General features: G+C 46.4%; 1 protein-coding gene across 2 annotated transcripts; it reads left to right on the top strand.

Annotated features, from left to right (window-relative positions):
- The first annotated feature begins 718 nt into the window (after positions 1-718).
- LOC133467062 (connector enhancer of kinase suppressor of ras 2-like) lies at positions 719-22,082 on the top strand. Of its 2 annotated transcripts, XM_061751514.1 has the most exons (23): positions 719-1,093; positions 1,196-1,271; positions 5,488-5,651; positions 6,921-7,123; positions 7,206-7,293; positions 7,720-7,761; positions 7,850-7,969; positions 9,624-9,683; positions 9,802-9,870; positions 12,403-12,549; positions 13,315-13,448; positions 14,006-14,235; positions 14,313-14,393; positions 15,322-15,512; positions 15,596-15,644; positions 15,722-15,900; positions 15,990-16,063; positions 16,678-16,749; positions 16,828-16,892; positions 18,460-18,560; positions 19,286-19,739; positions 20,714-20,913; positions 20,992-22,082. In XM_061751514.1, exons 2-23 carry the CDS (start codon positions 1,208-1,210, stop codon positions 21,037-21,039), a joined length of 2,835 nt encoding a protein of 944 aa, XP_061607498.1. In that variant the 5' UTR covers positions 719-1,093; positions 1,196-1,207; the 3' UTR covers positions 21,040-22,082. The 2 variants fall into 2 exon arrangements, with proteins under 2 accessions (XP_061607498.1, XP_061607497.1); XM_061751513.1 differs by having other exon boundaries at positions 720-1,271.
- Positions 22,083-22,194: the final 112 nt, after the last annotated feature.

A 22,194-nucleotide genomic window follows, 5' to 3' on the forward strand; every position in this document is an offset into this window, starting at 1 on the left:
TTGAAACATTTCGCAGCGCAATCAAAACTATGTCCTGGCAACCGGAAGCTAATGTTAGCTAATGCCGATATGTGCATCCGACCAATCGAATTGCAGCTCTGCTTAACCTTTGGCTTGGACACGATTGCGGAGGCGTAGCACCCGTGGAGAATGTGGGAGTTTCTGCATGATTGTTTTTCAAACAGTGGACTAGGGCAACCGGAGTCACTTGAAGGTGGCTCGGGATCTTCAGCCGGCCTAGCTGATCATATCGTGGGTGGGGTGGTTATTCAGTAAATGATGTCATGTTACGGTTCTTTCATTTCACACTCGGTAAGGTTAGGGGGCCACTGCCCCGTCGGCCCACCCCTCCGCACGCCGCTGCCGGACACCAAACTATTTGCGTACAAAAATGTAATCAGAAATGTCCATTTTTTCCATACAATGTATCCTTTTCAAATCGTCATAATTGTAAGAAATAGCGTTGTAGTTTTGTCAAATATGAAATGTGAATTTCTGTCTCCCCCCCCCCCCCCCCCCCCCCAAAATCTGCTGTTATTAACAGCAATGAGGTCTGCCCCAAAACTCCAGTTCACGCCTTCCATTGTTCGCAGACCTCATCATGTCTTTTCCCTTCGAAAATGTTCTTGTCAGCTGGCTGAAATTCCTCGAGGAAGCCCCTCCTCGTCCTGCCCCCCTTCGCACAGCTCGGTGGCACCAATCAGCCCTCAGTCATCTCCACGCGCTCCGCGCGCTGTGGGCTGTGGGCTGTGCCTCCTCCATGTCTGCGATGTGAGGGACGATGCTCGCCCGAGGCTTTCTTCTTTTGCTTCAGGAGTGCTACACACAGTAGCCAGTAGCTCCTCCTCCTCCTCCTCCTCCTCCTCCTCCTCGTGGAAGAAGCGAGGTCGTGCAGCAGCAGCATCATCAGCATCAGCATCACCCCACACCGTCCACGGAGCCTGACACGCATGACAAGTAAAGGAGCTCTTTGACGGCGGCCAAGTGTGGTCTTCAAGCCCCACCGAGGACCGAGGAGCTACCTCTCTTCTTTTTTTTTTTTCCCCCCCTTAACCAACAATCACCCACACGCTAAGAGCAAAGCACCGCTTATGTGAGTCTTACCGTGTGTTATACATATTTCTTTTGCTAGCGGCTTTGGTGATTTGCAGCTTGGCGGCGGTTGTTTTCTTTGCTTTTGTCACGCGCGGACAAGACAAACTTGTGCATGGCTCTCGTCATGGAGCCCGTCAGCAAGTGGAGCTCCAGTCAAGTGGTGGACTGGATGAAAGGTAAGATTTGAAGATCAATAGGGCCACCTTTGATTGAATCTGCACAAAAGACACAAAACACCTGATGAGCCTCAGCCTTTAATTACACCATTTAATCTGCTATCGATTCCCCCCCCCACACATAATGTAAAGCAATAGTCCTTTCCGGCAGCTTGTTGTCAGCCTTACACATCCTATAGAAGTGTCTCTAAACGATGTAAACAAACCTCTATTGTGTCCTTTTGTTGGCAGTTCTCAGAGGAGGAGACCCTGCTTGGGGGGGGGGAAATCAATTTAGTTTTGTATTAACCTTCACTTGAAAATAGACAAGACATGTACAGTACTATCAAACCCGCCATTACGGCTTTTATATGAAATGTTGTGCAGCGCAGATGATGTAAGAAGTCACACTGACGACAGGCCACTTCATTAGGTACACCTGCACAATGCGACGATTGCCGTGACAAAAGATTAAAACAAAACAAAAAATGACTTTCTTTGACACCGATTCTAGAATGTGCAGCGGTGCATCATACGACAAGGACGTCTCTAATATTTTGACCAGGTAGCGACAGTAGATAAGGTAATAAACAGCTCTCGCCATATTGCACTTGCGCGCCACTCCAAATGAAAGATATTCAATTTGCCGGAGGCTTTTGAAACACTTTTAAAGCTTCAGATTGCTGATACTGATCTGTTAGGCCATTTTTTTTTCCTCTTTTTTTTTTTTTTTGCAAATAGTATTTTAAAACTTGACAGCGTGCTTCTTGAGGGGTTTGTGGAGACCCGCTTTCGAATCCGTTTGGGTATTGCTCACGTGGATTTACCGGAGCCCGGAAACCAAACACAAATGGGCCAAGATGCAAAAAAACAGAAACAAAAAAAAAAAGTTCCATTGCTAAGCCTCCTCCCATTTCATTAAAAAAAAAAAGTATTTAGCCCTTTTACTTTCGCTTTTTTGAATTTATATTAATAGGGATCAATTCATGGATGATTCAGGATTCAGTTGATTAATCGTGTCTTGAGGCTATTGAGTCAAAATGGAACGCACTGCTTGATTGCAACCAGTAGAGGCACTGTTGCTTCAATCTCAACTAGTTTGTTGGAAAAGAAAGAGAAGAAGATGGCCTGTGGGAAGTTAAGGTGCATCCATGTGACGGCCACTTCTACTGGCCGCGTGAAACAGTTCAGTTCAATGTTGTGTTCAAAAACAACAACATTGGAGCACTTGTTCTTCTTTTCAGTCAGGGATTTCGACTCAAACGCGCATCCCTGGTGTGTACACCTTCACGCAAAGGTTGCGGCGATAAACCAAAGATGAAACAAGTTAAAAAAAAAAAAGAATCGATCAGAAACCGATGGACCAGTCGCATCGTCACATTGAAAAACTTTGCTCCCAAAAGTTGATGAAGCCTTGACGTGGTGCTGTTGCCTTGCAAATGACCGTTTTGGTTAAATAGAGTTGATTTATGCAGAGCACAGAGGACACGTGACCGCGAGATAGACTCGACTTTGGTCTTTTTTTGTGTGCTTGTGCGAGAACGTTAGCAGCAGATTCCGTGTTCAGCGTCGCGAGTTGTGTTGTTCTGCTGGGCCACGCGGCCTCCGGGATGCTACAGATGATATATGCCTTTGCTGGCACACACACGCGCACACACACACACACACACACCCGTAGTCATAACTCGAAAGATGAGGGATTTTTTTATTTTTTGTTTTTATTTTGAATTTTTTTACTGGCTCAGGTGTGTTACAGCTACAGGGACGCTACAAACAGATTGTTGTTGCTCGTGCGGTGGCTCGTCTTGCAATATGTCCCGCGTGGAGTCCGTCGATGAGAGAAACGGGGTGAGATTATGCAGGGACGAGCGCAGTTCAAACCAAGAAGATGTGTAAAGAAATGAAGGGGGGTTGGGGCGGGGGGGGGGGGGGGGGAATGTTTAGTTTCCCACATGTGACAAGTGGAGCAGTGACAGTTCCAGTGCCCGGGGCCCAGTAGTGGTGATGTAAAAGAGGGTGGGGGGGGGGAAGGCGCCTTCAGTCTTGTCCCGGCTTCTGAGGCCTGGCTGCGTTTTGCCGTTACCATTCAGCGCCTCCATTATTAGCATAAGGGCCCATGATGTCACTGGAGGCCAAACAGGGGCGCCCCTGTGACCTTCCCACAATCCCGCTCTCCACCCCCAACCATCGTGCTTTGTGTGCGCAAGACGCTTTCTTCCCAGCTGCGACAAAGCCGCTTTAAAGGAGAGATTCTCATTAGGAGGAGAGAAAAGAATTCCAGCTTTGACTCCTTCTCGGAAAAGTGTGCTCAGGAAAAGTGCAAGTACGTCGATGAAAGTGTGTCACGCGCATTTTTCCATTTGCTTGTTTGCAATGTTCACAGTTTAGGACATTTACATTTCTCGCCAACTCCCTCTCTTTCTCACACATTAGCAGTGATCAATGATGGCCCAAATCCATAATTTAGCATGTTAGAAGTTCCCCTCCGAGCGGGCTGCATCTTTCATTTCTTCGACTCGTGATTGATAATCTGACGGGTTTATGGAATGGACAAGAAAACCGATGGCCGAGATTATTCGGTGTCATCGCCAGCACGCTATCCTTCGGGATACGTTTGCAATATTTTTCAAATGTTCAATTGTTTTGTACGATGCAATAATACAGTATAAATCAAATCCTATGAATCCTATCCTCTAAATTGTCTATAGGCATGAATGTGAGTGCGAATTGTTATTTGTCTGCACGTGCCCCGCGATTGGCTGGCAACCGGTCCAGGGCCCGTCCCGCCTCTCGCCCAAAGTTGCCCGGAAGGTTCCGGATCATCGCGGCCCTAATGAGGACGGATCAATATACCGTACAGTATGTTCATATAATACAGTAGAATGTACTATGCATGTACATTTTAGGGAAGGGCTTCTTTTATGTCGGTTGAACAGAAAAGGGAATACTTAACACAAGTTTTGCACGTTCCAAAAAGTGCAGCTAATGCATCCGTCGCCGTGGGCAACCGCAGCACAGTAGAACAGATCGAGTTGAACGCAATCCGTTCTGGGACCCTCGTTGATGTCCAATGGAGCTGAAAAACGATTTCCCCCAGAGATTATATTGTAAACCCTGTTCTCTACTTGTAGCATATATTTCGTTTGGCTATTGTGGGAATCATTGCCGATATCCCACTGCATAGTTTCTATGGCAACGCGGGGGAATACGGCATTGATAGAATGAGTCTCAATTGGTTTGGTTCAAGGGCTGATTAGTTAAGCCTTTGGGTTTTGTGCCAAGCATGAACCTTCTTTTTTGTTTCCTCTCCAGTGTTTTTGCTGCCAGTTCAAGTTGCTCTGAATGCTTGACGGGCCCCACGACTAAATTGCACGTATTTGATTGATCTGACGCGATGTGGGGCCCCAATAACAGACAGAGAATAAAAAGTCCTGGAAAGTTATTCGGTTCTCTGGTTAACCTCCGGCGTCATCTTTAGGAGCAATTTTGTTCAGGTGTTAATTCAATACGACATTTTTCCGGGTGAGATGGGAAATACTTTTCTGCTGCTTGTTTAATATGAAAGCCGGAATGCCAATAAATATAATGAATTTAAATAACATTTGTTCCATAGAAGACAGGATTTTGAACAGGAATTTGAACGTTGACTTCGCCTATTGCATCTTATTCAAATTCCTATTTTTTTTTTTTAGTGCTTCCTATGAATTAACGATACAACTAGTTAACATTACCTTTAATTGTTTTTGGTTTTTTTTTTTTGTTAAAAAAAAAAAAACACTGATTAGAGAGTGTTTATGAGTCAAAAAAAAACAACATTTGAATGAATTCTACAAAAACATTTTGAACTTTCAGGGTGTTTTGTGTCCATATCTTGCATAATGCTCTTTTATAAGCACGGAGGCAGACAGACGGTGCATTTTAACAACAACTGCAACACCTGCTGCCTCAGTGGAAGATGTAAAAAAAAAAAAAAGAAAATCTGAGCACAGACGCTCGGCTGGCTTTAGTTCTGTGCTTTTTTTAGCGTCGTGCTGAAAAATGCTCCTCAGGTCTGTTGACTAATGGGAATCTGTTGCCTTCCCAAAAAGAACCAAAGACTAAACAGAACGTGTGCAAATATCCTGTGCAGGGCCGCAATAAGAAGCCTTCATGCAAGAATGTTTGACTGACTTATCGATGCAAAAATGTGCCATTGCCAGGCAACAAACGGTTGGCAAGTGTTGTTCGCTTCCCTCAGGACTGGACGACTGCCTGCAGCAGTACATCAAGACGTTCGAGAGGGAGAAAGTCGGGGGGGACCAGCTGCTGCGTATCACTCACCAGGAGCTGGAGGACTTGGGAGTGTCCAGGATCGGCCATCAGGAGCTCATACTGGAGGCGGTGGACTTGCTGTGTGCGCTGGTGAGTCCAAAGTTCCCACACTCGGGTTTTTTTCACTCGAAAACTCGAAAACGAAAAGTCACAAGAGCCGTTGCTGTCTCGAGAAGACTTACACATTTTCATGGGCAAACCTCAGTATGCCGTCGAGCCCAGAGGAGAATTGACCTGCCACATTTCATCGATGAAGTCAACTAATGTTACTTTAGTCCAAGTTGGACACTCAGACCGATCAAAAGGGAAAGTGTAAGTTATGAAAGTAGTCAATAGTGTCAAGGAAGTTCGGTGGAAACAGATTCATGGGGGGAAGGGTCGTCCGTTAAATGCGATTATCCATTAAATCGAAGCACTTTTTTTTTTTTTTTTTTTTGTGGACGGAAAACACCAGTATAGTAGAAAGTAGAAAGCGTTTCAAATGTTTAAAAAGTTTTGAAGCTTATCCAAACTTACCTTTGCTGGTGAATGGGAGGGATGATTTTGAGCTCCAACTGGAGCTCCAACTATTTTCTGTTTGTTAAATCTGCCGTCTGTTAAATCCAAAAATCTGTTAAATCCACTGTATGTTGACGTGATGAATCTCAACTGTTTCTGTATGTTGGGAAGGAGCAGAAGTTTAGCCTGGGTTGTTAGGAGAAGTTACTGTTCGTCGCATGTGCATTCTTTTGCTCTTCTGAGTGGCTATTAAAATAGCTCAAGCTAACCAACGTCTCATTATTACTCGACAATTACTCTTTTTTTTTTTAACAGTAATGTTGTAAAATGAGTTTCAAATAATAAAATGAAGTACTTTGGGACCATAGTCATTTTTACGGTATTAATATAGGCAATTATAACATCAATGTAGCCCTTGGAAAGCGAAGGTCGTCAATAGACTGATGAGAAGTTTAGACGGAGTGGACACTGGAAGAGTGATGAAGATGGCTGCATGTTCCCTCCGAGAGATACACGGAGAGACTGAATGGAGATTTCATGGCCCGAGGTCGCGGATGCGATCTGAATGTAAAATCCGCTCATCCTGCATCCCTGCACGGGGGGGGGGGGGGGCCTTGCTTCAGCTGCAAAGCTTCTTACGTAACTGGGATTTACTTTTAAGTCTCTCAGGCGCTGCTGTATTAGATATGATTAGTGGCCCTCCTGCCGCGCTCTCCTCGTCCAGGAGGGCGCGATAGACTCTCCGAGGCCCGCCGGTGCACTTTGCCGAAGGGCTTGCCCTCACGTGCAGCGCAAAACCACATCTCGGACGTGATCAAAATGCTTCGGAGGCTCACGCAAACTCAATCTGCTCACCTCCAGAATTATGGACTGGAGACAGAGAATCTCAAGAGTCTCTCTCATAAGCTCAACGCATCAGCCAAGAACCTGCAGAACTTCATCGCGGGGAGGCGGCGCAGCGGCCATTACGACGGCCGAGCCACTCGGAAGCTACCCAACGACTTCCTCACCTCCGTGGTGGACCTCATCGCCGCTGCCAAAAGCCTTCTGGCGTGGCTGGACAGGTGAGCTCGCATCGGAATCGCGAAGGCCCTCTCAAAGTCGGAAGCTTCTCGTGGTTAATTCCAGGTGCTCCTTCTTGTCCAGGTCACCGTTTGCTTCTGTGGCTGATTACGGCGTCACCAGGAACAACGTGATCCAGCTCTGTCTCGAGCTGACTACAATTGTCCAGCAGGTATAGCTCCTGTGCAAAGGTTTCTTTTTCTCTTTGTGCCCCAATTTTTGACTGACAACCAGTCTTGCCCAACGTCAGCTGGGATGCGCTCCGGCGGACGCCGGAGTCTCAACTGCGCCGTAATGAGTGCAAGGGCCACAGAGCGGCGCCCCTCAACACCGAAATCATCCCTAATAGTTCGCTGATTAACGGCACTTAGAGAACCGTCATGGGAATAAGCGAGAGACTGGTTAGAGAAATGCCTCCGCACTGCTGGTGATTCATTTGTTTTGTGTTGGTGATTTTGTGTGTGGGAGCGTTGGAGGTTAGAGGTGCCAAGCTGCTTGCTTTTCTGCTTATATCCTCCTACAGCCAAAATGCCAATAATAACCCATTTGGATAAATTCTCTTGTGGTAACGCCGCTCTCTCTCTTGATGTTCCCCCAGGATTGCTCCGTGTATGAAACGGAGAACAAAATCCTTCACGTGGTGAGTTCATTCCGCAAATTCAGATGTAAATAAAAGCGTCCCACTTGACACCGCAGGATGACTTTTGACCCCACTTTATCCGCCGCAGTGTAAAACTCTATGTGACGTGTGCGACCACATCATCTCGCTATCCTCGGATCCCATGGTGTCGCAGGCTGCGCATCTGGAGGCGGTGCAGCTGCCCAACATCAAATCCACCGAGGGCTTGGTAAGTCCTCGCTATTTATCCGGAACTTGGGTTTGCGCCTTCGGAGAAACTCTTGTTCCTCGCGCGCACGAGTGACTGCGCTTTCATTTCCTCGCAACATCGGGATGTTCAACAAGTTTGATGAAGACGAGCAACCAAAGAAGTGAAGTACAAATCTCGGAAAATAATCCCGGGTGATGGCAAAGCGTACTAATGACAACTCAATGCCACAGCGTGGCTCTCGATGTAAATACAGCTCGTAGAAATGAGCTTCCAAACAACATGCTACTCGCTCACTGGCCAAAAACGCTCAGCCACGCATAAACAGTCGGAACTTTGCTCGATTTCTTTCTTGTGGCGCTACTTGTTTAGCGCTCGACATACCTTCGACACCGGCGGGTTGTGGTCTGTCGATCCAGCTGCAGTCAGCTCTGGGCGCAGGAGAGGTTTTGAATGTCTTATTCGAGCTCATGTGGCGAGCGGCGGGGCGGCACCCGAGTGCCCTCTGTTGGCCAGCTGCCGCCAAGTTGGAAGCATGTTATATTCCAAAATGAAAAAAAGGGGGACGTAGGTGTGCTCGTCTCATCGCTGAGTGATCCAATAACTGCTCTCAATACTGTCGTCCATATCGGGAGAGTAAACGATACATTCGCCGATGACCACGCTTGGCGGTGGCCCGTTAAAGCTCTTTGAACTTGCATTTTCTCGGGGTTGCCAGGATTTGCCAAATACCGTTAAATGAGCCAAATCGCACCCAAAGCCATGAGTCATCGGGACGTCGTTTCCGGAAATATGAGTTGCTGCTACATTTTCAAATCCATACGTTCAATATCCGATGCGGCATGACTTCACACTGCGAAGAACACCGCCACTGCTGACCTCCCAGCTGTCCAAAAACTGGGTTTTTGCCGAGCTCGTGGGCATGTGAGTCAGCTAATGCAATTCAGAGAATGACTCGCTCATGTTAATATTGGGGGTGGGGGGGGGGGGGGATGTTATGCTTCAACACATATTTGTAAGTGGATCTCGAAATTGGGTTATGGAGCAAAGAACACACACTAGAGCCATCAACGGATAGTGGCAGAGCATCTTGGCACTGACCCACACTGCAGCGCCAGCGTCTCAGCTCGGGGGCCGCGACCAAAGCCGAAGCCCCCCAACCCCCCCGCATGCACACGCGCACACGAATACGAGCAACGAGAGCCAATGCAAGTTCTCTCATCCGTTCACAGAACACTGGACCCAGTGGCCTAAAAATAAACCTCTTACAGTTTTACAGTCATCTTCAAGACCGGCATGCTGCTACTGTTTATATGCGTGAGTGTTCACATGCGCTCATGCAGATCTGCGTGAAATGCGTGTGTTTGGGTGTTTGTCATGCACTCCTGACCCCTTTTAGTGAACGCTTTCAGTTTGATCTCTTTCTACAACAAGATGAATAATCCACCATGTTTGATGTTGGTGTCCCAACCGAAGGAGAAATTAATTTGAGATCTGCCCGACACATTTGGAGAACGGCCGTCTTGAAGAAGGTCCAAACGGGATTTTGCGAATGCTGAAATGTTTCCAAATTTGCCAGAATGTCATAAATAACTCTGACCCGACCGAGTCTCGTGCAAAAGCCAGCTGGTGTAATACACCTTGCATTTTGTTTTTTGGGACTTTTTTACCACAGGGCATGTATATCAAGTCAACATATGACGGTTTGCATGTCATCACCGGGACAACAGAGGGAGTAAGTGCCATCCCTTTCTGTTGCTTTTTTTTTGGGGGGGGGGGGGGGGGGGGGGGTGTAATATGCGGGGAGACGCGCGCTCGCGTTGTCGCTCTAATTATCGCTCTTCGTCTTTTAGTCTCCGGCGGACCGCTGTAAGAAAATCCATGCTGGAGATGAAGTCATTCAGGTCAATCATCAGACGGTGGTAAGGCCTTGCTTTTTTTATGCATCTTTTCCGCCTTACAACAATGAAAGCCTTTTTTTTTTTTGAAGACCATGCACGCTTTGCGACTTGTAATCCAAGCTGGGCAACTGGCCGGTGCGCTTTATTCATTTTTGGAAATAATGTCATCGGGGCTGACCCAACTGAGGGCATTTTCAACCATTTTCAACTATTTTCAACGCGTCATTAGCTACAAGAGAGCGCCACGTTGTCACTCGGACGCAGTGCAGTTCTCCGCCACTGCAAACTGCAGTCACAACAATAAACATACTGCTAAATGAATAGCTCTGCTTACAGTCAAAACAAATGTTTAATTGTTGTTGTAGTGAAGTTAAAGAGCTTCTTTTTGATTTGATTTTTTATTTTAAGGCAGACATTTTTGATTCCGCCCGTATTAAACCTCATTAGAATCAGTCTCATTGATCAGTCAGCGCACACTACGACCGGAAGTGGAAGTGTGCAGCGACGACGACAAACCCCGAAATATTGGAAAATAATTGCTCCTCGTGTGTGCGTGCGCAACCAAATGTGGTGTAATTATGCACCTGAGGCGAGTCACCTCACGCACACAATGCAGCATGTTTATTTATTTCATATTTTTCCAAATCCAGATCCTTTGTTATCAAGGCTCTTTTCATGTGTCAGAAAAGGATGAGAGGTGCTTCGCTCCTGTGGGGAAAACGACCCAAAAAAATACATTCTCATAGCAACCAGCCTATTCGTGGCAGTTCGTGGCGTAATTAATAAATGCCGCGATTCTGACTCGAGGCCAGGATTTGGGATTTGCCAAAGTGTTTGTTTGTATTTGTGTGACGGTTTGGAAGGTTCTCAAAAAAACAAAAAAAAACAAGAGAAATAGTGGTGAAGCCGACGCTTTGTGCTCAACATTTTAAAAGGCTCGAAAAATAGCTATTGTCTGTCTCCTCACCCATTCGTTCCATGATTATAACTAAGTGCTGTTCCAGGCACTTGCCTCCTGTGAAATGCCACCAAAGTGGAAATGATTTCAGTGTTGTTCCATACACATCCTTCATCCACATTTTACAAATGGGTTTCTTCTCTTTTGTTGTGTCAAATTGTCGCGTACCGACCGACGCAACGTTTTGACAGACACTGAGGGCATAGTTTGTCGTCGTGGAGAACCGCGCTGTGTCGCAGCGAAAGCGCTTGCTGTTGTTTTGATCCTCTCATGGCGCTCATTAAAGGAGCCAAAACAATAAAAGCATCTACCGTGTGACATCGCACACTTAAATGTAAAACTGTAAAACTGTCACATATTTGTCATTGTTCAGCAAAAGGAGGCCATTGTGTCAAAGCTCCAAGAATCAGAATGGATGAACACGCTTTAAATTCAATCACAGTGGGAATAATGTGACACTATTTTATGTGCGTCATGTTTTCTGCATGAAATTGGACAGAAAACACGCCAAATCCATCATATTATTGCTTCAAGCAATTGCTGTTATTGACCACCCCCTGCAAAATAGTGATTAAAGGCAAGCTTTGTGTTCTTTATTTGTCTCTTGTGCACTCGTTCTGTGTGTCAGCGCTTCTCTGCAATGACTGCCAAGATTTAAAAATGTGTGACAAAATAATTGCTTGGTTATTGCTTGCAAAGTGCACCGTTTCCACGAGAACATTTTTGCTGGCATCTTTGGAACAGCGGGAAAGGATTTATTTATCGATGCGTTATTATTATTATTATTTTTTGTTTTCACCACGAACCTCGCCAAACTGGGTTAAATTCTATTTCCAAGGCGTGTATCTGTTTGTAACCTGGAGGCTTAGCACGACTTGACAGAAGCTTCCGAATGCCGACACGGGAGACGCGTAAGCTGCTCCATGGCCTCCGGTTGCATTTAACGCGGAGATCCTCACCAACACGAACAGCTGACGATGCCGACTTTGCTGCAATGCATCCGCATCAAGACACACTTTTCACATTGTAGTAATTACCACGTAACAAATAACGTATCTGTATTTTGTAACTTACCTGGGTGTTTCCAAATGGATACCACACACTAGGAGGTCATAGAACCTTGACATGTTTGACTTTGTGTCGTTTAATTAAATGTCGGATTTGGGGCCACCAGTGATTGCACACCCCAAATTCTGCCTAGCAACAAGGGAGCAGAAAAAAGAACTGTGCCACATTCTTAGGCCACTTGACATTTGCTGTTTTAGCAACGCGATCACGATTATGATATCATAAGAACTGTTTATTCACATGGTAAAGACAAATAAAAAAAAAAATAAAAAAAAAAAAATACCCATTACCCAGATCATTACATTAACAAATGGGATGCAATGAAATCTAATTGGCTGTTGAAATGTAATCGCTTGTCTCGCCACAAAGTTTTGTCCTCTTATTTCAAGTCATACGGACTACTGCGAAAATGGCTCACGGCTTAAGACCTTTTCCCCGTACTGCGTAATTCCTTAAGAAGGAATACTTCATGAGACTTTCCAAACATGAGCACCTGTGTATTGTATTGTGCTATGTCTGTCTGCTAGGTGGGCTGGCAACTGAAGAACTTGGTGAACCTCCTGCGCGGGGACCCGGCGGGCGTCAGCCTGACGTTGAAGAAACGCCCGCAGAGCACGCTCACCTCCACTCCTGCTCTGCTCAAGAACATGCGCTGGAAACCTTTGGCTCTGCAAGTATGACTACGAGCTACTTTCGACCCTCGCAAACGTATTGGCTTTGACTATGAGTGTTTTATGTTCAAAATAAGATTTCCAAAAACATGTCAGATCAAGCAAAATGAGTCCACTTGATGCCTTCACTCCCTGCTTGGAGCGCAACTCGCTTCTAATCGGTTGGAGGTTCACGCGATATCCATTTACACCGACACCGAATCATCTGTTGTCCTACTTTGTCGGTAACACATTTGCTTTATTCGGAATCGTTGCTCTCAAGAGTGCAAATGAGAAATGTTTTGAGTGCAAATGAGAGCAATGTGTGTTCGCGAAGTCGTGTCATTCTTTGAAGCGCACAGCGGAGAAAATGCTTCTCCTCCCCGAGGCCCAAAAGAGCCACAGAACGTTTCGCAGCCTCCGCCGCCGTCACGCCATCACATGCCACTTCCCCTCCTATCCCGGCTGGCGTAGCTGTTTATTTTCATCATCCAGCGCACGTGGATTGGATTCCCAATCGAGTTTGAAGCGCCACTTACAAATGTCTTGTTGCTTCGTGCTGATTTTGATTCATAGCGATGAAGCCAACTTGTGCGGAGCAGTTAGAAAGAAGTGAAGCATCTCGAATATGGAGTGCCGATCATTTGACTAACTCATTCAAATGATGCTGTCAACTGCTCGCTGACTCACTCGCTCACTCCATGCAACTAACTTTCTCTTCTTTTTGTCTCCCTGCCTTCGTTACGCACACGTGCACGCGCTCGCTTGCACACCTTCGCTCCCGCGCAGCCGCTGTTCCCTCAGAGCCCCAGCAGCAGCGTCACCACACCGACCAGCACTTTAAGCACTCCGTCCAGGAGGGGCAGCTGCGCCCTGCAGGACCTCTACATCCCGCCTCCTCCGGCCGAACCTTACGCTCCCAGGTAAGGTTTACGCACACACAAAATCTTCCAAACACTTGTGGGGAAATGTGTAATGCTTCCATGAAACCGACGTAGAACCTTTTGGGCCGTAATTCCAAAAGGTATGTTTGGCGCAAACACGACACTGCCCATCGCCAAAAGAAAAACAGCCGTCATTGTTATAGTTGGTGGTGTCGGACCGCGCTGCATCACATTCAAAACTTTCACACAAAAAAGACAAAAGAAATGTCACGAAAAGGCTACTAGAACATCTGAACTTTATCTGGGGTTTATCATTTGAAATTGTGGCAGGTGCGTGCTGACTGCCATTTAACAAGTGTTTGAATTGGATCGGTTAATTCTGAACACAGCCACGCCCCCAGTTGGAAGAGGGTGTGCACACTTATGCAACCACATTATTTCCCTCTCTAAAGGATTTTTTTTTTTTTTTTTAAACAATTGCACAATTCTGAAATGATCTGACCCCAAACAGGATAACCAGTGTGCCTTGAGAGATTGCAAGATTGTTTAAATGGTCCCGGAAAATATGTAATTTACTTGAAATAATCTCGCCGTAGAGATGACAAATTGAGCCTTCAGCGCGATGACTCTCCGTCCGACCACGTCCATCCCGGCAAGCGCTCCGACTCGCCAAATTCTTACCTGGACCAGGAGTGTCGGCGGCAATTCCCTCTGGTGGAGGATGACTCCATCCTGTGCTGCTACGAGTACGACCACGACCACGACCACGACCACGACCACGACCAGGAAGTGTCATCCGTTCGCAGGGGCAGCACGCCCACCTACAGTAAGACTTTGAGCGAATGGACGTTTCGGGGGTGTCTTTGGCGACTTCCTGAAATTCCCTTTGCCTCGTGATCCCAGGCAGACTCAGGCCTATCTCCATGCCGCTGGAGTACAACTGGGCGGCGGAGGACGACGAGAACCTGGCCAAGCTGAAGAGAGGTGGGTGGGGGAGCGAGCGAGCGAGCGAGGAAGAAAGGGGAGCGGGGGGAGAGGGGGAGAGGGGGGGGGGGGGGGATGCGACGTGAGTGGGAGGAGGGCGCCTGATATCCTCGTCACATCTTCTCACGTCTCTCGGCGGGCCGGAGGTCACGTCCCGCCTCTTTCATTTCCGTATGTTCGCCATCCAGCAGCACTTCCTCGCCATCGTGCTCGCTCGCAGTGTTGCTTGTTCGCAAGGAAGCAAAGGAAGGGGGAAAAAAAAGTGTGCGGTTGCTCCGGCAACTGTCACATATTCTCTCAAGTTCCACACATGTTTTTTTTTTTTTTTTGGGGGGGGGGGGGGTTCTCGGCGACAAGGTGACAATCGGAGCGCGACGAGACCGACGCGCTTTATTTTGGTCTCAACGGCAGACTTTTGTTTTCTTCTGGGGATGCTACTGACGTCTCGTTACCTTTGTTACCTTCTGGGGAAAAGTTATATTTATCTACAAGAGGCACTGTTAGCAACTCTGCAGGGTTTTCCTGCCTGGCAACAGCTTCCCTTCGCCACAAATGTGTGTCTGCTCACAGGTCATAACATTAGGTTACACTTGTATCGTGGCGGTATCAGACACTATTCATTTACATCGATTTTCAAAGCACAGTACATTCAATGATTATGACTCAAATGCATTTGCTTGACGATCGTTCAAATAGCTTGTAGCATTTGATTTGCGCGTCGGGGAAAGGCTGCTTTAAATCCCGTAAAGAAAGATATATACTGTGGTCAATGGCTCCGCCCAACCTTGTGAGTTTTGCCCTGAAAGCACATTTATGTATTTAGTCGTAAGAAACGAAGCAATTTGCGTGTCGTCCGGAGACCTCGGCGTACAGGCCCTCGAGACATATTCGCACGTGCGGTTTACATCGCAGTTGTATCTCCCGTCAGAAAATTCGCTGCTGCGTTTCACGAGCGAAGACAAAGGCGCCGGGGGGGAGTTCCTGCTGGGCCGCAGCCTGAGTCACAGTCGGAGGAAGATGGAGCGGGGCAGCAGCCCCACCCGCTACACGCTCATCCCGGCCCTCCAGATGGAAGTTTCCCTGTCCGCATCCGGCTCCGACTCGGCCTCCCTCTACCACGTCAGTGCCTCCGCACGCTCACTTCATCAAAGCGTGGAATGGCCGAGGGGTGGGGGGGTTCACGGCTCTGCTTGACTTTGCAGGTGTTCGAGCGATCCTCGCTGCTGTCGAAGTCAAAGAAGAAGAGCAAAGGCGAGTCGTGCGAGGGGAAAAAAAAACACTCCACTTTGCGATGTTTTGGTCCGATGTGATTTGATCTGTTCCCGCAGCCGGAAGCCCCGTGGCCTCCATCAGCAAGCGCCGGATCTCCTGCAGGGACTTGGGTCAGGGTGACTGCGAGGGCTGGCTGTGGAAGAAGAAGGACGCCAAAACCTATTTTTCTCAAAAGTGGAAAAAGTACTGGTTCATCCTGAAAGGCACGTGTCTCTACTGGTACATGAACGAGGAGGTGAATGGAAAGATTTTCCTGCAAGTTTGAAAGGTGTCACTTTATGTGCGTTGATTAAACATTTTTCGAAATGATTTTGCTCGCCACAGGATGAGAAGGCAGAAGGCTTTGTCAATCTTCCGGAGTTTAAGATCGATCGGGCAACCGAATGCAGGAGAAAGTTGTGAGTCGTGTTTTTTTCTTGATTTGCATTCGAACGAAAGGCTATTCGTACGTCAGGCTGTTAAAATGCTTCCAGCATTTATTTTTTTTTCCAGCTATGGCTATCGGTGCATCCCCACCAAAAAAACCGAAGTAAGTCCCGGTTGATTTTGTGTGCTGCACGATGTGCTCGAGTGGGAATGAGACCATCCCGTTTCCATTCCTCTATCTGCGTTTGTATCGCGATATTTACCGAAACGTATCAACAAAGTAATACCTTTCTCTACCTCTACGCTTTTGCACTCGGCGGAGATGCAATACTCGGTTGTGACCGACATCAGAGAGGTATTCATTTGACAATATGTTCATTGTTATAGTTGGTGGTGTCGGACCGCGCTGCATCACATTCAAAGACGTTTCAAACCGTTTTGGTTACTCAGTTTCACTACAAAATATTGCAAACCGCTCTCAGTAGGATGCATTGATGTGACAAAATCAGTTCTGCTGTTCTGTGTCCGAACTCGATCTGAGATCAGGCGCCGGCTTTCTCGTCTCATGCATATGCTAATGTCGCCTTCGCACGTGGCCCGTTCTTTTGCGCTGGCATTTGAAAATGTACATCTGTCTCCGTTTTAGTGCTTTCAGGGCTTGCCATCCCAAGATAAAGACCTTCTACTTCGCGGCGGAAAACGTGGATGACATGTCGAGGTGCGTGGAACGAGTGTGACGGTCTGATGTCGCGCGAACGGTTTCGCCGCATAACTCGGCGGTGCCTCCGTCCCGCAGGTGGCTGAGTCGTCTCAGCATGGCTGTGGCAGGCTACTGCGAGCGGGACCAAATTCAGGACCGAGGTGAGTGGCGTACGCGCCTTCTCGTCGAAAAACTTCCAAAACCCGACGCCGTGACCCGTCGTGATTGGCTTGAATTACAGGCCGCGTTCCGAAATAAACAAAGCCGGGATTGCAGCACCGGTCTCAAACCCAAGGCCCGCGGGCCAGGTCCGGCCCGCCAAGGCAAATCTTGTGCGACAAGCTCCAAAATCCTCGCTAAAATCTGGACCGAAATTTCAAATTTTCATCTGTAATAAATAATTTGTATTTAAAATTAAAAAAAAAATTTTTATTACCAGACCACTTTTTACAGCGACTAAACAAACTGTTATCCTTCTGACTTCAAAAGTAGTTATCCATCAATTTGTTGTGTATTTGTAATAATATGATGAGGCGATGAAGCATTTGTATGTTTCGACAGTCATAACAGTCCTCTGAAGGTAACCGTAACTGCAATGTGGCCCACAACAAAAACTTGTTGGACACCCCTGCCAAACTCAACCCAAAAAAAAACACAAAAAAAACACCTCAATTTATGTCTGTATATGCTCACTTTTCCAATATTTGAACGGCAGCATCACCTATTGTGTCTACTCCAACCTATGATAGATTCATTGGTTATTAGAAAGTATGTCTCAAGACATTTGTTCATATAGTATAAATGTGAAAGGAGGTTAGAGGTCTTTGTTTGCTGTGAAGGTCTCTTAAATCACATTTGTATCCAACTAATTGTGCTTTTTAAGCTTGTAGAACTTAACGCATCTTAGCACCGTCTCCCACTCACATCTCACTGTCGGAGTCGGAAGGATCTGACTCATGCAGGCTAATCGACTGGAATATATATATATATATATATATATATATATATTTTTTTTTTAAACAAAATCCAAATTGATGCAAAGGTCCTTGCTCATTTCAGGAGCGGAGGTCGTCATTTTTATTTTTATTTTTGTCTTAAATAGGCCGGAAATCCGGGACGCTATTGCGGATCTATTTCGGGGAACCTGGCAATGGTGGTGTGTTGGCGAATGGGGTTTGTCATTTGATTTATGAAGAACGGCGCTCTTACGTCATGTAAGCCGAAGACTCATATAACGCCTCCGGAGGACATCACAGGGCATTCTTACATCTTCCAATATTTCCTTTGCACTTTAAGCAGACCTCAAAATCACACCTACATCGCTGCTCATTCTGACAGCAATCCCGACGCCAAACCGGAACCTGTGCAAGTCTGCGATTTATCAGCGCGACTAAATGCCTTTAAGATCTGAATAATCGCCACTTAGTCAAATCGCACAAGGAATTTGTCGCTGGTAGTTGGCGTCACTCTAGTACTAGCTAACTAGTGCACGGGGTGTTCGGAAAGACGCTGTCCTCTTATATTTTATGAACAGATGTGTTTTAAAATCAAATCCTGTACGACACGCATGTGCAAAATGGTGGGAAAGTGTCAATCATCATCAAAAGGCAGAAGTCTGCATCTTGTTTTTGTTTGGGTTCCCCCCCACTTTAGGTCTCATTCACCGCATAATGTTCACGTTGCATTTCATTAGCCCGGTTTGATTGTGTTGTATTTGTTCATGAATAGATTACTGGAGTGAAAGTGACCACGAGGACACGGACGTGTCGTCCGTGAACAAACAGGACAGTCCGCCGCCGCCTTACGACACGTACCCCAGAACAGCATCGGTAAGTACAATATATGCAAAGTATATTCAAATATATGTCATAGACAAATAATACACAAATGTGGCAGCTAAACTACGACTACTGTCATGTGTCTTATGGGCTTCTATTAATAACGGAAAAGCCCCAAAAGATTTGTACTGCGGTCGAGTTTTTCTTTGTTGAATGGGTATCTTTTAGCTGGAAACAACACGAGGGAGCGGCAAAACATTTCAAACTTTACAATATCAAGATGTGAAACAAGGCAATTGCTATCTTCATCCTTTTTCACATTTTGACCAAAGTTTCGTACTTATTCATACTCTTCAACTCTTTAACAATTCTCACAATTGTCTGATAAGCTCAGGAACATGAACAACGATTCACTTGTTGCTAGGCAGAATTCATGTAGCACAACGATGGCATAATGAAAATGTTGAACTGAAATCAAATGTTAGCCATCCTGACAAATTCAATTGACAAGCAATTATTTGTGCTGCAATCACGTTTACGTAGACATCCATTTTTCAAATAGATCACTGCTCTGTATTCGATACAAAGAACATAGAAGAAAGCAAATGAATGATGGTGGGCATTTCCACCCCCTATGGTGACCCCGTAAAGTAAACCAAAAAGCAGATGTGATATGATGATATGAAAGTAGTCATTTTGAGTATGGACTGCGCATTCGAAGAATTTAGTAGTGTCGCCCCATTTTTCCCGGCTGCTTAGCATTTGATTGTATTTAGGTGAGCCCCTTCTTGGAAGCAAAAGGCGGTCATTTCCCCTCATCCGACACCTTCCACTCACGTCCCTCGCCTCAGGAAGGCGGCGGCGGCGGCGGCGGCGGCCGCGCCATCTCTCCCGGCCACAAAGCGAGCAACCAGCGAAACTCCTGGCAGGACCAGATGGAGAGCAACGCCACGATGCACTTCGTCCGGGCGTACCCCGCGGAAGAGGCGCCGCTGGAATATCGCAGGCAGTCCACGCTGCCCGCGCAGCGCGGCCCGCAGCGGGAACAGTACCGAGCCTTGCCCCTGCCCGTCAGGTCCGGCGCGGATTCGGAGGCGGGAGGCAAGCCGCGCAGCTTCACGCTACCTCGTGACAGCGGACTTCACGCCATGCTGGCGGCCGACGCCGGCAGCGCGGCGTCGGATGAGAGAGCGCCTCGACGCTACCCGCCGGAGCGGCCCAGAGAGACAGGTTCGATACCTCGACACGCTGTTTCCCAATCAGCCGAGACACATTACAATTTGCATTACAAAAATCGGACGGACAGCGCCGGTTCTTTTTTTTTTTTCCCTCCTTCATTATTTTCTTTCAATCACGTTGACAACCAGGGCAGTTTTCCGAGTGTGATGAAATTTGGTGTCTTACGTGATCCACATTCGTCTTGGCAGCCCACTCCCTCCCAAACACACTCCATTTCCCCTCAGCTTCTTTTGTGTGTGTTTTCAAACCCCTTTCGCTCTGCCTCAATCAAGATGTCACAGCGCCTTCCGGCGCTGTCTGGATGCGGCAGCCAGCATGAATCCTCTCAGCCATGTTAACGTTGAACTGTGAACACGATAAGAAAGAAACCTGCTCGAAGGCGCTTTCTCCTTTTCCTCATGCATCTTTTGCTCTTACGGTCACTTTCCTTTTTGTGGGTTTGGCTTCGGAGGAGCACAAAACAAAGCACACTGCGATGCATTTATTACAAAGCGTCGAAGATCAGTGTAGTAACAGAGTCTCGCCATCAGATGGCAGTGTGCCTAAAAGAGCAGTGTGTGCCGGAAGTGTTGGGAAGATTCTGAGTTTGAGACCCTTTGCAACAAATGCTCACTTGTAATGTGCAACATTTGTCTTTATTTGAGAATTTTATTACTTCAATGGGATTCTTTCAATTGAGGATTCACTGTATCTGTGTAAATAAAATACAACGCACATTTGTTTTTTTTTAAATCATTGATTAAATCATTAAAAATGAGCATTAATTATCATTTTATTATTTTATTTATTACTCTCTCTCTCTCTCTCTCTCTCTCTCTATATATATATATATATATATATATATATATATATATATGTACCGTTTTTTTAATGTGTTGTCAAATGCCTTTGCTGTTCATGTTATTTTGAGCAAAACAATGTTTGAGACAGCTCCTGAAACAAAATGTTGAATTCATCTTTTGAAGGGCGTGGAAGAGACTCGAGGCTGCAGTCGGACTCGGTGGGGGATTTGTACCGAGCCCTGGAGCACACCAGTCTGGCCGCCTCAGCTGACCACCGGTCAACCAGCGGCCTGGAGTACAAGCGCTCCTTTGTACGCAGAGTTCACGACCCCGTGCTCAGCGACAAGCTGCACCGGCTGCGCATCCTCCACAGTTCTCTCAACGTACCGGCACATCGCTCAGTCATACGACTCATTACCGCTTAACTGGACGTAATGCCTGTATGTTTCGTTTTCTTTCAGAATGTCCCTCTTCAAGACGCAAACCGCTCGTTGGGCTTTTTAGGCTGATGTGCGAAAGCGGTCTCCTCAGGCCCCGCCTCCTCGCTGGAGATGCAAAGGCCTCATTTTCCTTCCTCCTTTTTCCCCCCACTCCCTTTTCAAGCAATTCTACTGCTCAGAGTGTTACCCCCTCACACGCTTTCTGTAGTTTTAACCATGAGAACGTTTTTCAAAGGTTCAGCACTGGTTTGAATTGTTTTGAAAAAAACAAACAAAAAAAAACCACTTTGCGTGGCTGTCATGGACTTGATATGGAGGGTTTCTTTGACTCACATGCATGGCTGTTTCCTGTCACTTTTTGCTGGAGTTATGTGCGGCTGATCAGATCAGATTGACTATTTTGGATGTACACTCCATTTTGTTGTGTGTATGAGTATTAATCTATATTGAGTGTGACATCGCTACACAACATCTTGAGGATATGTGCTGGAATACAAATCGTAAATCAAGTGCTGTGCCTCAGTGATTGTGAATGTACATTGTACTTTTCCAACAATAACCAGAGAAGATGTAATAGCAAGCAAGGTTCCCTTAAAATAGGGGTGAAACTATCACACTCGGCAATAAGGAAATGATATTGTAAAATATACGGGATGGTCACAATAGTTGTCTATTTTTGTATGCATGCACTCCTTTGAGTTGGGGCAACAAAAAAACATTTGTTTCCCCCCCCCCGCCCCCAAGTGTGTTTAATTTGGAGAATACTGCTCGTCTCAACTGCCTCGACCTCAAGACTTATTTTAAAAAGCTAATTTCACTACGAAAGAGATGAGGAGTAACTGTATTTATTAAGTGTTTAATGTACAAGCATGTTTTGTAATACTGTACTAAAACATATGACCATGCCATTTAACTGCGCGTGTGCCATATTGCCGTATCGTAGCTGCAATACTTTTATTTCAAAATGGAAATAAAGTATGGCGTGGGCACACCAAAGATGTCGTCGTCATAATTGTATTTGAAGTCGCTATTTGTGGACGCTCCTGGCCACACGCAGGAGCTCAGAATAGGATGCATCAGTCGATAAACAATAAAGCGCAGTGAGTACTGAATGAAGCGTAAGGCCTTGTTTAAGTCCAACAAATGAATATTATACTTTTTTTTAATTTATTTATTTTTTTTTATATCCTACCAACAGCCCCAAAATGTTAATGTGCCATTCTG

Source organism: Phyllopteryx taeniolatus, chromosome 17, assembly GCF_024500385.1.
Source record: "Phyllopteryx taeniolatus isolate TA_2022b chromosome 17, UOR_Ptae_1.2, whole genome shotgun sequence".
NCBI classification, from domain to species: domain Eukaryota; kingdom Metazoa; phylum Chordata; class Actinopteri; order Syngnathiformes; family Syngnathidae; genus Phyllopteryx; species Phyllopteryx taeniolatus.